At 40.5% G+C, this 21,038-nt stretch overlaps 1 protein-coding gene across 1 annotated transcript in view; it reads right to left on the reverse strand.

Annotated features, from left to right (window-relative positions):
* The window catches only part of LOC121874159 (dynein axonemal intermediate chain 1-like), a 112,998-nt gene extending 108,389 nt beyond the window's left edge, over positions 1-4,609 (reverse strand). Inside the window, exon 1 of the mRNA XM_042378141.1 lies at positions 3,719-4,609. Within this exon, the coding sequence (XP_042234075.1) occupies positions 3,719-3,790 (72 nt within the window). The 5' untranslated portion in view covers positions 3,791-4,609. The remainder of the gene's footprint in view (positions 1-3,718) is intronic.
* Between the last annotated feature and the right edge of the window lie 16,429 nt (positions 4,610-21,038).

Below are 21,038 nucleotides of genomic sequence, written 5' to 3' on the forward strand. Positions count from 1 at the left end.
ACGGTGTTGTACAGTATAGACAGTGTTGTACAGTATAGACGCAGTACAGTGTTGCAGTGTTGTACAGTATAGAGACAGTGTTGTACAGTATAAACAACTACTCTCTCTCTCTCTCTCTCTTTGTCTTTTTTTTTTCTTTGCTAAAAAACATTGTTAAATAGTTCTTGTGGTGATGGTCGGGGTCAACAGCCTCCTCCTCTTGTCTGTCGTGTACGAGTACGTCATGTTCAAGAGAAGGTCACTGACAAGTGCACCAAGAAGGAGGTCAGGTCCAAGGTGGCGGCCAGGTCCAAGGTGGAGGCCAGGTCCAAGGTGGAGGCCAGGTCCAAGGTGGCGGCCAGGTCCAAGGTGGAGGCCAGGTCCAAGGTGGAGGCCAGGGCCCAAGGTGGCGGTACAGGTCCAAGGTGGAGGCCAGGTCCAAGGTGGAGTGCCAGGTCCAAAGTGGCGGCCAGGTCCAAGGTGTAGGCCAGGTCCAAGGTGTAGGCCAGGTCCAAGGTGGAGGCCAGGTCCAAGGTGGCTACCAACTTGGGGACTCCTAAGATTGAGCCCACCAAGAACGGGACCAAGGCCACCAAGAGCCTGGTGGAGCCCACCAAGAACGGGGGTGGAGCCCACCAAGAATGGGGTGGAACCCACCAAGAACGGGGTGGAGCCTACCAAGAGCCGGGTGGAGCCCACCAAGAGCTGGGTGGAGCCCACCAAGAACGGGGTGGAGCTCACCAAGAGCCGGGTTGAACCCACCAAGACCCGGGTAGAGTCCGCCATGAACATGGGGGAGCACACCAAGAGCCGGGTGGAGCCCACCAAGAACCGGGTGAAGCCCACCAAGAGCCGGGTGGAGCCCACCAAGAGCCGGGTGGAGCCCAGGGTGGTGTCGTGGGATGTCTCAGTACCCAAGTCCTGCCTGGGAGCAGTGGTCGGCCCTGGGGGCGCTAACTTGGCTCGCCTCTCGTACAAGTACTTGGTGGATGTTACACTTCACCCAACATCCGAAACCAAACTACTTGTGACCGGTGTGAGGCACCAGGTCGGCGCCGTCTGCAAGATCATCAAGTCAATGGCTGCAGACGAGAAGCTCAGGCAAAAGGGGGAAGAACTCATTACGTACTCTATGTACATCCGCCCAGCCTTGAGAAGGCACGTGGTTGGTACTGGCGGTCGTTTCCTCCAATCACTCAAAAATTATTATGACGTGGAAGTAATCGTCCCCAGCCACCTCGAACCTAACGACCCTGTATGGCTCATGGGAGAGGCGTACCGGGTCATGGGTGCAGTCATGTCAACGCCTGTATTGGCGCATCTTAGGCATGAATCGGTATGTGTTATTTACATAGTTTTGTTATTTTTCTATATTATTATTATTCTTTTTCTTCTTCATCTTCTTATCATTATTGAATATAGTGACGATATAGTACAGTAGGTTCCCATCTCTTATAACCAGCAGACACACACACACACACACACACACACACACACACACGTGAGGCCCCTCATAACACCATCTGTGAGGGAATTACTACACCACGTGAGGTCCCTCATAACACCATCTGTGAGGGAATTACTACACCACGTGAGGCCCCTCATAACACCATCTGTGAGGGAATTACTACACCACGTGAGGCCTCATAACACCATCTGTGAGGTAATTACACCACGTGAGGTCCCTCATAACACCATCTGTGAGGGAATTACTACACCACGTGAGGCCCCTCATAACACCATCTGTGAGGGAATTACTACACCACGTGAGGCCCTCATAACACCATCTGTGAGGGAATTACTACACCACGTGAGGCCCCTCATAACACCATCTGTGAGGGAACTACTACACCACGTGAGGTCCCTCCTAACACCATCTGGGAGGGAGTTACTACACTACGTTTTTGCTGTTCAACACCTACATTAATCTGTATGTTCACTGTATGTTCCTTTACCTTTCTCTAATGAAGGCTTTTGTTAAACCACCAATGTATGTAATAAGTCATTTATGTCCAATGTATATTTTCAGCCTTCGGGCTGCAGAACTTTTTCAATAAACCGTTAATTATTATTATTATTATTACACACATAAGGCACAGATACATCACATTTCTTGACCTAAAAGCTCCATTTGATATTGCCAATAGACAACTGATATTGTACGAACTAACCAAAATGGCTATAGGAGGTCGGGTGTTACACTGGATAAGTGGTACCTAACCAACAGAAGGGCTGCTGCACTGTTTCAGGGTTACAAAAGTGAAGTTAAAGATGTGCAACTTGATACCCCTCAAGGTGGAGTACTTAGCTGTACCTACGCGTACCCACACCCAGGTCCTGCACCCGCACGTGATTACCAACACTTACATATTGGTACCACACCCACATGAGGCAGGTAATGAACTTGCTGGTGATAGTATTAATGAGGCAGGTAGTGAAATAAGCTGGTGTTAAGATTTAAAACCTAACCTAAACCTAGCCTACCCTAACCTAACCTAACCTAACACAACATAACCTAACCTAACCTAACCTAAACTAACACTAACCTAACCCAGTTTAAATTAACCTAAGCAAACCTAGCCTATCAATCTAACCTAATCTAAACTTAACCAAATCTAATTAAATACCTTACATAGTCTAACCTAACTTAACCATACCTAAGCTAAGATAATCAAACCTAGCTTAACCTAATCTAACACACGAATCTTAACGTAACCTAACATAAACTAAACTAATCTAACAAACCTAACCTAACCATTAGGTGGGTAATTAGTCATGTGATGAGTTAAATGATGATTCAGGCAATGATATATGCAGTGCGGTGTTCTAAAGGGTGAGGAAAATAGTAATTACAGTGAGGCGAGTGAGATAACAGTAATGTGGAGGACAACAGTGATGAGTAAGGTAGTGTGGAGGACAACAGTGGTGAGTAAGGTAGTGTGGAGGACAACAGTGGTGAGTAAGGTAGTGTGGAGGACAACAGTGATGAGTAAGGTAGTGTGGAGGACAACAGTGGTGAGTAAGGTAGTGTGGAGGTCAACAGTGGTGAGTAAGGTAGTGTGGAGGACAACAGTGGTGAGTAAGGTAGTGTGGAGGACAACAGTGGTGAGTGTGTGGAGGACAACAGTGGTGAGTAAGGTAGTGTGGAGGACAACAGTGGTGAGTAAGGTAGTGTGGAGGACAACAGTGGTGAGTAAGGTAGTGTGGAGGACAACAGTGGTGAGTAAGGTAGTGTGGAGGACAACAGTGGTGAGTAAGGTAGTGTGGAGGACAACAGTGGTGAGTAAGGTAGTGTGGAGGACAACAGTGGTGAGTAAGGTAGTGTGAAGGACAACAGTGGTGAGTATGGTAGTGTGGAGGACAACAGTGGTGAGTAAGGTAGTGTGGAGGACAACAGTGGTGAGTAAGGTAGTGTGGAGGACAACAGTGGTGAGTAAGGTAGTGTGGAGGACAACAGTGGTGAGTAAGGTAGTGTGGAGGACAGCAGTGGTGAGTAATGTAGTGTGGAGGACAACAGTGGTGAGTAAGGTAGTGTGAAGGACAACAGTGGTGAGTAAGGATGGACGAAGATGGAGTTGGAACCGAAAGTAACCAGATGAAGTTGTCTTTTTGCTCCCTTATCGTCTAAAGATCATATTGTATAGAATTAAATTATCAGTACTAATGGTGGTAAAGAAGTGTTAGTATAAAGGTAGTTTCCTCTTGGATTTTAACCATTACAGACACCAGTTAAACTCACCTGCGTGTCGAGGATGTCTCTTGAATCGTCTCGGGATCGGGTGCGAAGTTTGGGCGCCAGGCGGAGTAGCATCCTCACAGGTAAATCTATCACATTAACTCATCCTCTGCTTAGACCTATGCTACTCGGAGTCACAGATAATTTAACAGCTGTGGTATATCAGAACTGATTCATCCTTTCAACGGAGCCGATGGTATAATAGGTACACCTCAGAGCTTATATGATATGTCGCTCTTGGCATGGTTTCTACAGTGACGACGAGCTATCACGTGTGTCATAGCTAAGGTGATATCGATTCTTGTCATAGTTTCTACAGTGACGACGGACTATCACGTGTGCCTCATAGCTTATGTGATGTAAAGCTCTTAATATCCTTTCTACAGAGTCAGTGTTATAACAGATATGAGACATACGACCTGTCATATGTTGTACTCACTTATCTCCTCCATAATGTTGTTGTTAAACTAGTTGCGTTATAACATCGCTTACAGTATTATATGTTGACACAGACACTGCATGGTGCAGCTCCGTGAGTCTTTGTCGTCCACTTTCAACATTCTTAATAATCAACACAAAACATTTTGAGAACATTTTGTCTGTTGTTTCGTCAAAAAATTAAATTATTTCATTCACTGATTCACTGATAATGAAGATGATCGTTGGATATGAGATAACATATATATAAGCAAGGTAGGTTGTTTCCTCTTGGCCCAGGGTCAACATTATCAGAAGGGTCAACAGGATCCTTTTCTGCTCATCGACAGTTTTCGTCGTGACCAAAACATAGTATTAATTAGAGGTAAACCTTTATACACTGACTTCTAGACACTCACAGATCACACTGTAGAGGTCAAACTACTGTACGTAATTCTGTGTATTAGTTGTGTACCATAAACAGGAATTATTAGAATCTGTATGAGATTGAGACTCTGAAATCAGACTTTTCAGCTGTTCAATTAACAGGAATAATAACACTCCCACAATTATCATCTGACGCTCTAAAGCATTTCACCATTGAGCACCGAGTAGAGATTAGGAACAAAACCTTAGTAGTTTTATACAGACCAAGTTTAGCTGTTGACAAGAAAACCCCATAATTTGGGTTATATTAACGTATCTGTAAACATCTATATATAGACAGATACGATGTACTGGAAAACGAAATATTTCTTAAGCTACAACATACTTTACGACACGTGCTTTCAAAGGCTATTAATTATTTCTCTGAATCAAATATTACCACAGATTTTAGAGAGCATATTTAGTCACAAACTTATAGCATAAAAACTGGCTTTATATAGTTTATTTAGTTTCTTATTATTATTATGTTGTTTATATTTAGGTTGTGTGTTTAGAGAGAGATGACCAGAGCGACATTAAACAAAGCCACCACAAACACAAGGCGTGACGTCACTACAGGACAAGTGTTAGTGCAGTAAGAGGGTCAGCCCACTTGTTGGGTAGCAGCCATGATCATGGTAAGGAGTCCAACATAATGACGATATCATTTCCTTATGTCAAGTTTTCGAACTTTCACTCTTAAATGTGTAGGAAAATATATATTGCTACAGCGTAAATACCTTAACATTTAGATCATATACAGAAGAATTTTCGTAAATCATTTTGTTCAGAATAGATGGATGTATTTATCAAAAGCAATAATATTTTTCTTTTTGCAGTGCAGAGGAATCAGGCAAGGAGGTCTAATCCTCAGAGGGCTCTTTACTACCTGCGCCTCCCACTGTCACCGTCTTGAAGAGGTTGGGAATGATTAAGTGTGCTGCGACACACTGAGTAGATCTGTGTCAAGATTATCATCTGTTGGTTACATATTCAGCAACACCTAATTTTGCTAAGTTGGAGTTCTTGTGTTACGTAAAAGGTTCTGGCGTATTAACGGTTCTTCTTTACATTTAATATGTAAATATTAGAAAACAATGTTGTTCATATTTTTCATTAATTAAAATGAGAGGACAAGCTATTTTCACTTTAAAGTATTCTGATTAGTAACATCCATCTTTAATTTACGAAGGACTGATGATGCATGAGGAGTTCTCTCTGTCTATTTTCTCCTTTCTTCTCCCACTCTTATAGGGAGGGGATCAAGGGATACAGATACCTAAATAATAGTGCAGGACAAGATGTACTGTGTGTACAAAACTAAAGGCTTAAGTTATTAGAAATATTCCACACACATTCTATCCCATACACTTAAGACTTACATACACACAACACAAAGCGAATCCTTAATCTTCATACTGAGTTAAAAATCTCAATTTATAAACTGTAGATACAAAAGTAAGTTTACTAAATTCGTTCATATTATCCCTAGTAAGGGCACAAGTGATATTTTTTAACAAATAGAAAAAAAGAGATTTTCCTGAAACACCCATCGATCGGCACATGGGGGGGGGCCTACCTGCCTTGCTGGTAGTAATTTTTGGTCATACGACATTGAGAAGCCTTTTAGCAACATTACTCTTCCATGTGTGAGGCCTGCACAGACGTTTATGGCCCGACGGCCCAACCTCGGGTTCACTCGTCTCACTTTCACTCATAACAGGTGTTGGGTCATCCACATACGACACACTTTGTGACAGAGGAATTCTTGTTGAAACTTGCTGTGGTGGTAACTCGATTACGGGCTCAGTGGCGCTTGTGCCCTTACTACGGCGCTGGTCTCATATATGAAACTACTTTTCACAATCTAAATCATTTTAGTACAGTCTAACGTGACGCTTCTGGCCCTCACTAAATTGCCTAAATGAATAGTATTTTTTTTGTCTTCATTCGCTTTTATTTTCCATAGACTTTTCCACCCTACAAAATATATATACTGGTTCATATATTTGAGCATGAGTTCTTGTCACTCTCATCGTGTTATACAGAATTTCATCTGTGTTGATGAATTTTGATCTTACGTTACAATTCACATGACTATAATCACATAAGAGGCAAACAAAAAAGTCCTTTACGCAGTCTATTTTTAAATTCTACACCTTGACCCACCTCATAAATTATTGTTGAGAGAACAGTGTTTTTCCCGTTACTACCGTTAGTACATATGTCAGGAACTTCTCCAAATACCTATATTTAGTAACTACCTCTTCTTAATCATCATAACTTTGTTTTATAAAGATTTAACCTCTAGTATTGCTCTTGTGAAGAACAATATTCATTAGACTATTATACCATTCTCTTTAACGCTCCCTTGACTAGACTAACAGTGTAGCATCATCCACATATAGTAAACGCTACATTTTCTGCTCTGTGACAAAGTGTATTAATTGTTTTCTGGAGTCACCCATTCTTGCTTCCGTCTCTCATATTGCTCAAACAGATGTTTTAATATTTTACTGTAATATCAGGATTCGACTTATTTCCATCTTGTGATAAAGTCCAAACGTAATGACAAATTTAAATCAAGCCACCTAACCATGAGTCACAGCAAACGTCACTTGCGATCGTGGAGTTACTTAAGAGACGGATTGACTGTGTGGAATGGACTTGAACGACGGGTGATGATTAGTATGGAAGTCCTGTATAACGAATTCCCAGGAGAGTCCTATTTTTATACTTATGTTTTTGACTTCTCCAGCACACTTAATCAAAACACATAATAAAGAGGTACAAGCAAGACAAGATCAGAGAACAGCATCTACACAATTTACCAGATCGCTTGGTGCTACCTGACCATTTACGCCTCTGCAGTATACACCCAGTCATTTACTCCATCACCCTTTATAAAACTCTCAAATAACTAAGGCAACATCACGTACCCGTACCACCAAAACTAATTCCCACATACGCGCTCCTCCATCGTACTGTACAACTCTGGACAACCTTAGTACACTTCATGCACCCTATACAAGGCCATTTACTCCCACAGGACCCACTTCTTTACTTTATAATATATATATTCTTGGTAAATAATGTCTTATTTTTCTTTCTTAAAGTTCTCTCTACCGCTCCAGTATATTCTCTTCCTGTGCTTGAACCTTCCTGGTCTTAATCTAAGTGTGTTGCTTCTATACGATAAATTAATGCCTCTACCTACCATGCCTAAGAGCATATTTCCCTTACACTCATCCTAACTTGTCTTGTTTTATATAATGGTTGCCCCTCGTGTAACGTGGATGGCCGGCTCTAGGGCCACCTAGGTGTGAATTTGTTTAAGGTGTACAAGCTGTCGCCAACACAACAACCACACCCTAAGTTAACGAGCTGCATGACCCAGTGTCAAGGAATAGTCCGAGAAGACCAGACAACTCGCGAACTGCACTGGCTAATCATTACCCCGGATCACGATCCGCAAATCTATAAGCATTCAGGTCCCCAATTACTGCTTGGTAGACAGAGGCAAATGGCGTAAAGAAACTAGCCCATAGTTTCACCCTGCCTGGGGATGGAACCCGGGTCCACTTGCTTGCGAGGCGAGCATGCTGACCTTGCTGTTTTATACACGGAAACATTAAGAACTTTTCTCCTACTCCCTGTTGCTTTTTTTTCCAAACTACCATAAACAGTTTACCGTTGTAGTTAGTCGTGCCTTCTCTCGGTCTACAGTATTTCATTCACCACAGTCTGTACCTCTTACAGAATTATTCTACAGTTCTTTAACGTTTGCTTTACTTCCTCTATTGTTATTAATCTTCCTTCAGTGTGTCACCTTTGTCCTCTACTAATATCTTATCCTATTGTCTTTTCATCTGTTTTCCTTTTTACTCCCGTCCCTCATGAGCTCTCCTCCTCCCCTTTCTTTTAAAACTTTTCTTCCCTGACAGTTCTCGCTCCCCTGTGTTTCGTTATCTCCTGGCAAAAACAGTTTACCCTTTCCGCTCAAGTTCTCTTCCATCGTGTTTCCATGATCTTAGTTCGCTCCTTTTTTTCAATTTTAATAGTTATGTACGCTTTTATTAGATATCATATACTCATATACTGTACAGTATATCCCCAGGGTGCTTCCACCTGATTCAGGCCACAGTTTCATAGTTTCATCCATTAATTTCTCAACGTTTGTCCTGTTTATTTACACGCCCATTGTGGAGAACCTCGCTGACTCTTTTAAATTTATTACCTTCCTTACCTCAGTTACCTAATGGCCACCCACTAGAGGTGGCCATGCCGAGGAAGGAGGCCAGTGGCCTGTGAAGGATCCCTACAGTGTTACTGATAATTTTATCAAAGGCTATTTTGGAGCCCAGTACTGTTCTTGATTCTACAGCTCGGGCTGGTAGACCATTCCATAGGTCTACCAGCCTCTGTGTGAATAAGTATTACCTTATGCTCATTCTGCATGATAACTTGGTGAGCTTGTAGTTGTCCCCTAAAGTTGGTGGTGCATGGCATGGCAAACTAATGGCCAGGGTTAACTTTTCCAGCCCTTTCAAAGTTCTGAATGTTTCATTGAGATCTGCCCTATAGTACCTTGTCTGAATTTTTGTGAGTCCTAAGGTCCCCAGTCTACTTGGATAATCAAGATGACTTAGTCCTGGAACCATCTTAATCGCTGTGTTACACCTTCTAAAGATGGCAGGTCGACGGAGGGGTTCCATGCCTGTATACAGTAATCCAGACTAGGCCATACGAGTACAGTACATAATACAAAATCTTACACTTACCCCCCCTGCAAGTTTAAGCAGTGTAAAATATTCCCTTTTCAATTTTAATTTCCATATATTTGGACCTTCATGGTAGTGTTGCCTCTCAACTATTGTCGTCGTTGTAGGTTATGTATCTATGCTACTGTGCCGCGTAGCAACCTTGTAAATAAGCTACTGTGCCGAGTAGCATTTATATATGTAATAACGTGGCACCACTGCACGTGTTATGTGGCACCATTGCCCCGAGGCTGCCATATGGCAAGGCAGTCTCAGTCTGACTCTGTGGGCCGTGCATGGCACACGCTAGTCACCACTTGTATTTCTCCTATCCGTTAATAAATGGACTTCAGTGTTACCCGGTGTTTCCCTACCCATCACTGCCTTCTTCAGGGAACACTTGGAACCTTCAGTCGTAACATTAAACGAAGCCTTATATGAGGAGAAGAGAAAACGTAACATAATAAGAACTTATATTTTAGGGTAAACAATACCTTATATTATGCCACTAAATAATATATCATCGCTGTTTCTTTTACATATCTGTAGTTACATAACATACATAAGTTAAATGTGAATATGCAGATCATTGCATATGAAAACACCAACTCCCTTTTCCTCGTGGAACACTGTCACTCTTTACCATGATCATGGCCACTTTATCAAGCAATAACTTTAAATTATATATTAGCGTAAGGTTAAAATTTATGTAATGACCAGACTGACAACACTGCGACACACGTATCGTTTTAAGATGTCAACACCTAAACTTCCTCAACATTCACCAGTGGAGAAGAGTCCAGCCTCCAAATATCACCAGCCCTTGACCTAAGTAATGACAATACTCAGCTTTAAGAATTCGACTCGTCGGTATAACCATTAATAGATATTAAGGATTCAGCTTAACTCTGACTACTTAATAACGCTAATATTCAGCAAAAATAATCTTTACTTTTAACTTCACTTCTGCTAAACAATCTGGCCTCTAAACATCACCATCACTTCATATTATTTCCAAAAAAAAAAAATCGCCCCTGGATCCAGCAGGAGAGTTTGGCTACTGAATACAATTGGCAGCTGAGTGACGTCAACATGTAACACTCCCTGACACCCAACAGAGGGGTCTGGCTTTTCAATATCATCTGCTTCAACTTTAAACTATCGATATCTGTATGTTACTTTACAAGCCACTTGGCCCATGTTAGTCTTCACCAAACAGCACCAGAACAAAGTGAACAAAGACATAATGGTTTAAACAATAGTATACAGTATTTGGAATACCCGAAGAGCCTTAGTCCCAGTTTATTCCACCTAAATGTTCAACATCCTAATGCTAACTTAATCTAACCTCATCCTACCAAATGGCGTAAATGTGATTAATCTTTAGGTAAAATGTGTTGAGGCGAAGATTCTACAGGTGATCTAGAAACACTTCTACCTCCTGTGATGACAGGCATAGTTCTTTTATGATGACAGGCATAGCTCTTTTATGAGGACAGGCATAGTTCTTCTATGAGGACAGGCATAGTTCTTCTATGAGGACAGGCATAGTTCTTTTATGAGGACAGGCATAGTTCTTCTATGAGGACAGGCATAGTTCTTCTATGAGGACAGGCATAGTTCTTTTATGAGGACAGGCATAGTTCTTCTATGATGACAGGCATAGTTCTTCAGTAGAATTAAATTCTTTTAGGGAAAAAAATAGATCTAAAATCACTAGGCACTCTCCCAGCAGCAGGAATCCTTCTCGCTTATAACCAGATATGTGTTTCCTTTACTTCACACCACTCGCTCGGTACGGCAAGTTCTCGTTATTTCTTGCAAAAATACTTTTCAGGTGTTGATGGTGTTTGGGGAAATTCACACAGAATCTTAATTTGTCGTTTACTCATTAGACAAAAAAGTCGCCAACACTATTACTTTTATAGTTTAATGCTTGACACAGGCACACCACAGACACATCACCAGTGTCACTTATCATGCTCAACACTTCGCCACGTATGTTGTGTGTAATACAGACTGGGAGTAAAGGAGAGGGCGTCCTAGGCCCTAGGGATAGTAGGTGTCCACCATATTCAGGTCCTAAACTATCCACTAAGGCCTAAACACTAACAACTTAGGCCTACAGACTAATCACTAACAGCCTAGGCCTACAGACTAACCGATAAACATATATGCCGTCAGACTGACCATTATTCACCTAGGACCAGAGACTAACCACAAATTACCTAATCCTGTACACTAACCACCTTATCCTGTACACTAACCACCTTATCCTGTACACTAACCACCTAATCCTGTACACTAACCACCGTATCGGGTGCACTAACCATCTTATCCTGTACACTAACCACTAACTACCTTAGCCTGTACACTAACCACCTTATCCTGTACACGAACCACCTTATCCTGTACACTAACCACTAACAACCTTAGCCTGTACACTAACCACCTTATCCTGTACACTAACCACCTTATCCTGTACACTAACCACCTTATCCTGTACACTACACTACTACCTTAGCCTGTACACTAACCACCTTATCCTGCACTAACCATCTTATCCTGTACACTAACCACCTTATCCAGTACACTAACCATCTTATCCTGTACACTAACCACCTTATCCAGTACACTAACCATCTTATCCTGTACACTAACCACCAACCATCTTATCCTGTACACTAACCGCCTTATCCTGTACACTAACCACCAACCATCTTATCCTCTACACTAACCATCTTATCCTGTACACTAACCACCAACCATCTTATCCTGTACATAACCACCTTATCCTGTACACTAACCATCTTATCCTGTTAACCACCAACCTTATCCTGTACACTAACCACCAACCATCTAACCTGTACATTCTTATCCTGTACACTAACCACCAACCATCTTAACCTGTACATTAACCACCTTATCCTGTACACTAACCACCAACCATCTTAACCTGTACACTAACCACCTTAACCTGTACACTAACCACCTCATCCTGCACACTAACCACCTTATCCTATACACTAACCACCTTATCCTGTACACTAACCACCTTATCCTGTACACTAACCACCTTATCCTGTACACTAACCACCAACCATCTTAATCTGTACACTAACCACCTTATCCTGCACACTAACCATCTTATCCTGTACACTAACCACATTATCCTGTACACTACCACTAACCATTTTATTCTGTTCACTACCATTAACCACTTTATCTTATACACTACCACTAACCACTTTATCCTGTACACTACCAATAACCACTTTATCCTGTACACTACCACTAACCACTTTATCCTGTACACTACCACTAACCACTTTATCCTGTACACTACCACTAACCACTTTATCTTGTACACTATCACTAACCACTTTATCCTGTACACTACCACTAACCACTTTATCTTGTACACTACCACTAACCACTTTATCTTATACACTGCCACTAACCACTTTATCCTGTACACCACCACTAACCACTTTATCCTGTACACTACCACTAACCACTTTATCTTGTACACTACCACTAACCACTTTATCTACACTACCACTAACACACTACCTACTAACCACTTTATCCTGTACACTACCACTAACCACTTTTATATCTGTACACTACCACTAACCACTTTATCCTGTACACTACCACTAACCACTTTATCTTATACACTACCACTAACCACTTTATCCTGTACACTACCACTAACCACTTTATCCTGTACACTACCACTAACCACTTTATCCTGTACACTACCACTAACCACTTTATCTGTACACTACCACTAACCACTTTATCTTGTACACTACCACTAACCACTTTATCCTGTACACTACCACTAACCACTTTATCCTGTACACTACCACTAACCACTTTATCTCTGAACACTACCACACTAACACACTTTATCCTGTACACTACTACTTTATCCTACTACTACTAACCACCTTATCTTGTACACTAACCACCTTATCCTGTACACTAACCACCTTATCCTGTACACTAACCACCTTATCTTATACACTAGCACTAACCACTTTATTCTGTACACTACCACTAACCACTTTATCCTGTACACTACCGCTAACCACTTTATCCTGTACACTACCACTAACCACCTTATCTTATACAACACCACTAACCACTTTATCCTGTACACTACCACTAACCACTTTATCCTGTACACTACCACTAACCACGTTATCCTGTACACTACCACTAACCACTTTATCCTGTACACTACCACTAACCACCTTATCCTGTACACTAACACTAACCACCTTATCTTGTACACTAACCACCTTATCCTGTACACTAACCACCTTATCCTGTACACTAACCACCTTATCTTATACACTACCACTAACCACTTTATCCTGTACACTACCACTAACCACTTTATCCTGTACACTACCACTAACCACTTTATCGTGTACACTACCACTAACCACTTTATCCTGTACACTACCATATCCTGTACACTACCACTAACCACCTTATCTTGTACACTAACCACCTTATCCTGTACACTGACCACCTTATCCTGTACACTAACCACCTTATCTTATACACTACCACTAACACTTTATCATAGCACACTACTACTAAACACTTTATCCTGTACACTACCACTAACCACCTTATCCTGCACACTACCACTAACCACTTTATCCTTGTACACTACCACTAACCACTTTATCCTGTACACTTCCACCATAACCACTTTATCCTGTACACTACCACTAACCACTTTATCCTGTACACTACCACTAACCACTTTATCCTGTACACTACCACTAACCACCTTATCTTGTACACTACCACTAACCACTTTATCCTGTACACTACCACTAACCACTTTATCTGTACACTACACTAACCACCTTATCTTATACACTACCACTAACCACTTTGTCTGTACACCACCACTAACCACTTTATCCTGTACACTACCACTAACCACTTTATCCTGTACACTACCACTAACCACCTTATCCTGTACACTACCACTAACCACTTTATCTGATACACTACCACTAACCACTTTATCCTGTACACTACCACTAACCACTTTATCCTGTACACTACCACTAACCACTTTATCCTGTACACTACCACTAACCACCTTATCTTGTACACTACCACCCCAACCACTTTATCCTGTACACTACCACTAACCACTTTATACTGTACTGCCACTAACCACTTTATCCTGTACACTACCACTAACCACTTTATCTTATACACTACCACTAACCACCTTATCCTGTACACTACCACTAACCACCTTATCTTATACACTACCACTAACCACTTTATCCTGTACACTACCACTAACCACTTTATCCTGTACACTACCACTAACCACTTTATCTTATACACTACCACTAACCACTTTATCCTGTACACTACCACTAACCACTTTATCTTATAAACTACCACTAACCACCTTATCCTGTACACTACCACTAACCACTTTATCCTGTACACTACCACTAACCACTTTATCTATACACTACCACTAACCACTTTATCTTGTACACTACCACTAACCACTTTATCCTTTACACTACCACTAACCACTTTATCCTCAACACTACCACTAACCACTTTATCCTGTACACTACCACTAACCACTTTATCCTGTACACTACCACTAACCACCTTATCTTATACACTACCACTAACCACTTTGTCCTGTACACTACCACTAACCACTTTATCCTGTACACTACCACTAACCACTTTATGTTGTACACTACCACTAACCACTTTATCCTGTACACTACCACTAACCACTTTATCCTGTACACTACCACTAACCACTTTATCCTCTACTCTACCACTAACCACTTTATCCTGTACACTACCACTAACCACTTTATCTTATACACTACCACTAAGCACTTTATCCTGTACACTACCACTAACCACTTTATCCTGTACACTACCACTAACCACTTTATCTTATACACTACCACTAACCACTTTATCCAGTACACTACCACTAACCACTTTATCCTGTACACTACCATTAACCACTTTATCCTGTACACTACCACTAACCACTTTATCCTGTACACTACCACTAACCACTTTATCCTGTACACTACCACTAACCACTTTATCCTGTACACTACCACTAACCACTTTATCCTGTACACTACCACTAACCACCTTATCCTGCACACTCACCACTAACCACTTTATCCTGTACACCACTAACCACTTTATCCTGTACACTACCACTAACCACTTTATATTGTACACTACCACTAACCACTTTATCCTGTACACTACCACTAACCACTTTATCTTATACACTACCACTAACCACTTTATCTTTTACACTACCACTAACCACTTTATCCTGTACACTACCACTAACCACTTTATCCTGTACACTACCACTAACCACTTTATCTTATACACTACCACTAACCACTTTATCTTGTACACTACCACTAACCACTTTATCGTGTACACTACCACTAACCACTTTATCCTGTACACTACCACTAACCACTTTATCCTGTACACTACCACTAACCACTTTATCTTATACACTACCACTAACCACTTTATCCTGTACACTACCACTAACCACTTTATCTTATACACTACCACTAACCACTTTATCTTATACACTACCACTAACCACTTTATCTTATAAACTACCACTAACCACCTTATCCTGTACACTACCACTAACCACTTTATCCTGTACACTACCACTAACCACTTTATCTTATAAACTACCACTAACCACTTTATCCTGTACACTACCACTAACCACCTTATCCTGTACACTACCACTAACCACTTTATCTTATACACTACCACTAACCACTTTATCTTATACACTACCACTAACCACTTTATCTTATACACTACCACTAACCACCTTATCTGATACACTACCACTAACCACTTTATCTTATACACTACCACTAACCACTTTATCTTATACACTACCACAAACCACTTTATCTTATACACTACCACTAACCACTTTATCTTATACACTACCACTAACCACTTTATCTGATACACTACCACTAACCACTTAATCTTATACACTACCACACTAACCACTTTATCTGATACACTACACTAACCACTTTATCCTGTACACACCACTAACCACTTTATCTTATACTACCACTAACCACTTTATCTTATACACCACTAACCACTTTATCTTATACCTACCCACTAACCACTTTATCTTATACACTACCACTAACCACCTTATCTGATACACTACCACTAACCACTTTATCATATACACTGCCACTAACCACTTTATCTTATACTACCACAAACCACTTTATCTTATACACTACCACTAACCACTTTATCTTATACTACCACTAACCACTTTATCTGATACACTATAACCAACAATCTTATACACCACTAACCACTATCTGATATACTACCACGCCACTATCTGATACACTACCACTTACCGCACATCTGTACTACCACTAACCACTTTATCCTGTACACTACCACTAACCACTTTATCCTGTACACTACCACTAACCACTTTATCCTGTACACTACCACTAACCACCTTATCCTGTACACTACCACTAACCACTTTATCTGATACACTACCACTAACCACTTTATCCTGTACACTACCACTAACCACTTTATCCTGTACACTACCACTAACCACTTTATCCTGTACACTACCACTAACCACCTTATCTTGTACACTACCACTAACCACTTTATCTTATACACTACCACCACTAACCACCTTATCCTGTACACTACCACTAACCACCTTATCTTATACACTACCACTAACCACTTTATCCTGTTACTACCACTAACCACTTTATCCTGTACACTACCACTAACCACTTTATCTTATACACTACCACTAACCACCTTATCCTGTACACTACCACTAACCACCTTATCTTATACACTACCACTAACCACTTTATCCTGTACACTACCACTAACCACTTTATCCTGTACACTACCACTAACCACTTTATCTTATACACTACCACTAACCACTTTATCCTGTACACTACCACTAACCACTTTATCTTATAAACTACCACTAACCACCTTATCCTGTACACTACCACTAACCACTTTATCCTGTACACTACCACTAACCACTTTATCTTATACACTACCACTAACCGCTTTATCTTGTACACTACCACTAACCACTTTATCCTGTACACTACCACTAACCACTTTATCCTGTACTACCACTAACCACTTTATCCTGTACCTCACCACTAACCACTTTTATCTTATACACTACCACTAACCACAAGTATCCTGTACACTACCACCTAACCACTTTATCTTATAAACTACCACTAACCACTTTATCTTATACACTACCACTAACCACTTTTATCTTATACACTACCACTAACCACTTTATCTTATACACTACCACTTCTAACCACTTTATCTGATACACCACCATAACCACTTTATCTGATACACTACCACTAACCACTTTATCCTGTACACTACCACTAACACTTTATCTTATACACTACCACTAACCACTTTATCTTATACACTACCACTAACCACTTTATCTTATACACTACCACCTTGCTTTTATCTTATACACTACCACTAACCACTTTATCTTATACACTACCACTAACCACTTTATCTGATACACTACCACTAACCACTTAATCTTATACACTACCACTAACCACTTTATCTGATACACTACCACTAACCACTTTATCTGATACACTACCACTAACCACTTTATCCTGTACACTACCACTAACCACTTTATCCTGTACACTACCACTAACCACTTTATCCTGTACACTACCACTAACCACTTTATCCTGTACACTACCACTAATCACTTTATCCTGTACACTACCACTAACCACTTTATCTGATACACTACCACTAACCACTTTATCCTGTACACTACCACTAACCACCTTATCCTGTACACTACCACTAACCACCTTATCTTATACACTACCACTAACCACTTTATCCTGTACACTACCACTAACCACTTTATCTTATACACTACCACTAACCACCTTATCCTGTACACTACCACTAACCACCTTATCTTGTACACTAACCATCTTGCCAAATAATAATATATTTAGGGATGAATCACTTTGGACAAAATTATATCAAGGTCACGATCCGTTTGCTCGTGAACAACGGGGCCCATCCGTCAGTCACCACACAGCCATCATATACTGAACTGTACATGTATCTTTGGTTAATGTGTCACCCTATATACTGAACTGTACATGTATCTCTGGTTAATGTGTCACCCTATATACTGTACTGTATCTTTGGTTAATGTGTCACCCTATATACTGTACTGTACATGTATCTTTGGTTAATGTGTCACCCTATATACTGTACTGTATATGTATCTCTGGTTAATGTGTCACCCTATATACTGTACTGTACATGTATCTTTGAAGTTGTGTATTGTCTACCCTATATACTGTACTGTCCATGTATCTTTTGGTTAATGTGTCACCCTATATACTATTACTGTACATGTATCTTTTGGTTAATGTGTCACCCTATATACTGTACTGTATACTGTATCTTTTGGTTAATGTGTCGCCCTATACTGTACTGCACATGTATCTTTTGGTTAATGTGAAATACCCTATAATACTGTACTGTACATGTATCTTTTGGTTAATGTGTCACCCTATATACTGTACTGTATATATCTTTGGTTAATGTGTCACCCCTATATACTGTACTGCACATGTATCTTTGGTTAATGTGTCACCCTATATACTGTACTGTACACGTAGCAGCTCTTTGGTTAGTGTGTCACTATATACTGTACTGCACATGTATCTTTGGTTAATGTGTCACCCTATATACTGTACTGTACATGTATCTTTGGTTAGTGTGTCACCCTATATACTGTACTGTACATGTATCTTTGGTTAATGTGTCACCCTTTTATACTGTACTGTGTCTTTGGTTAATGTGTCACCCTATATACTGTACTGTACATGTATCTTTGGTTAATGTGTCACCCTATATACTGTACTGTACATGTATCTCTGGTTAATGTGTCACCCTATATACTGTACTGTATATATCTTTGGTTAATGTGTCACCCTATATACTGTACTGTACATGTATCTCTGGTTAATGTGTCACCCTATATACTGTACTGCACATGTATCTTTGGTTAATGTCATGAATTCGTTTATTTAGTTCAACTTATCCTGGAAGATTTAAACATATTCTTAAATAACCAATAACACCACAATTATTCTCATGTAACCGCGATGTTTATCATAGTCCACTTGAGTTATTCTCTGAGTATTCTTAAATTTATCATATTTATTATTATTACAGTTACTACATCTGTCACGTATTGTATATAATTACTTCAAAAGGTAATTAAATATCCTTGTTATATTTGACGGACTTTCTAAACACCTGTGCAGAGGAATGTGGACGTTCTGGAATATATCTCGTGATCTACTCTTGAACAAAGGGCGGCGTCTAGTTCTCAGGTTAATCAAATATTAGTCTTGAGTTTGAAGAGGTATTGGTGATATTTAGAGGCCATGGCAGCGTCTTAGAATACTACCAACAAAATATATTTGAATTTTAGTGGCACTTATGTATATACTGCAAAAAGTATCTTTACAGAGGGGTCCGATGAGTTTCAAATTGAACACTGCGACTCCTGTTGTCTTGGTAGGGTTGTCGAAATCCTTCATCCGTGGTCATATTGTCTAACGCAATTTTATAAACATACTTTTTGGAGCGTGTAAGGTCGGCTGGTCGGGCTTATACGTCGAAGGCGAGTGATATTTAGAGGAATATAAAATACATTTCAACACTAGTCCTGTCCGCGACAGAAAGAGACACACAAGCTAAGGGAGGCACAAAGCCAACACCACCAGTACCTTCTTCACCATGCCAACGAAGCCGCGCAGGTTACGCATCTTTCGTCCACTTTTATCTACAGCCAAAAAGAAACAATTACTTGTCTGACCTCCGTCTCTGCGGCTTCTACTGGATACTATACTGATGACAAATATAAACTAATGTTGCTTAATTAACTAAATAGAGCCAATAATTAAACACTATTTTTACTCCTGGGAAGTTGTTATTGCCTGAGACACAAGATAAGAGAGAGGAGAGGAGAGAGGAAAACATATTACTGAAAAAACTGTATCCAAAGTTGACAAGACCACAACACACACACACACACACACACACGCACACGCACACGCACACACACACACACACACGCAATGTATTTCTTAATTGAGAAACTTCCGCCTAGCCATAGACAATAATATATATAATCAAAATACCCATAAATGAATAATTTCATAGAAAACCTAAACTAAACATACTACAAAGCACTGTACCTAACCTAACCTAACCTAACCTAACCTAACCTAACCTACCCTAACCTAACCTAACCTAACCTAACCTAACCTAACCTACCCTAACCTAACCTAACCTAAACTAAAGTCCCCTAAATATAACCTGACCAAATTTTACCCCAGGAAACAGAGCAAAAAGTACATTTTGCAAATTAATTTCAATATAGTGTACTGGGGATGGTAGAGTACTGGTGATGGTAGAGTACTGGTGATGGCAGAGTACTGGTGATGGTAGAGTACTGGTGATGGTAGAGTACTGGTGATGGTAGAGTACTGGTGATGGTA

The sequence above is a fragment of the Homarus americanus genome, unplaced genomic scaffold (genome assembly GCF_018991925.1).
Source record: "Homarus americanus isolate GMGI-L3 unplaced genomic scaffold, GMGI_Hamer_2.0 scaffold55640, whole genome shotgun sequence".
NCBI classification, from domain to species: Eukaryota; Metazoa; Arthropoda; class Malacostraca; order Decapoda; family Nephropidae; genus Homarus; species Homarus americanus.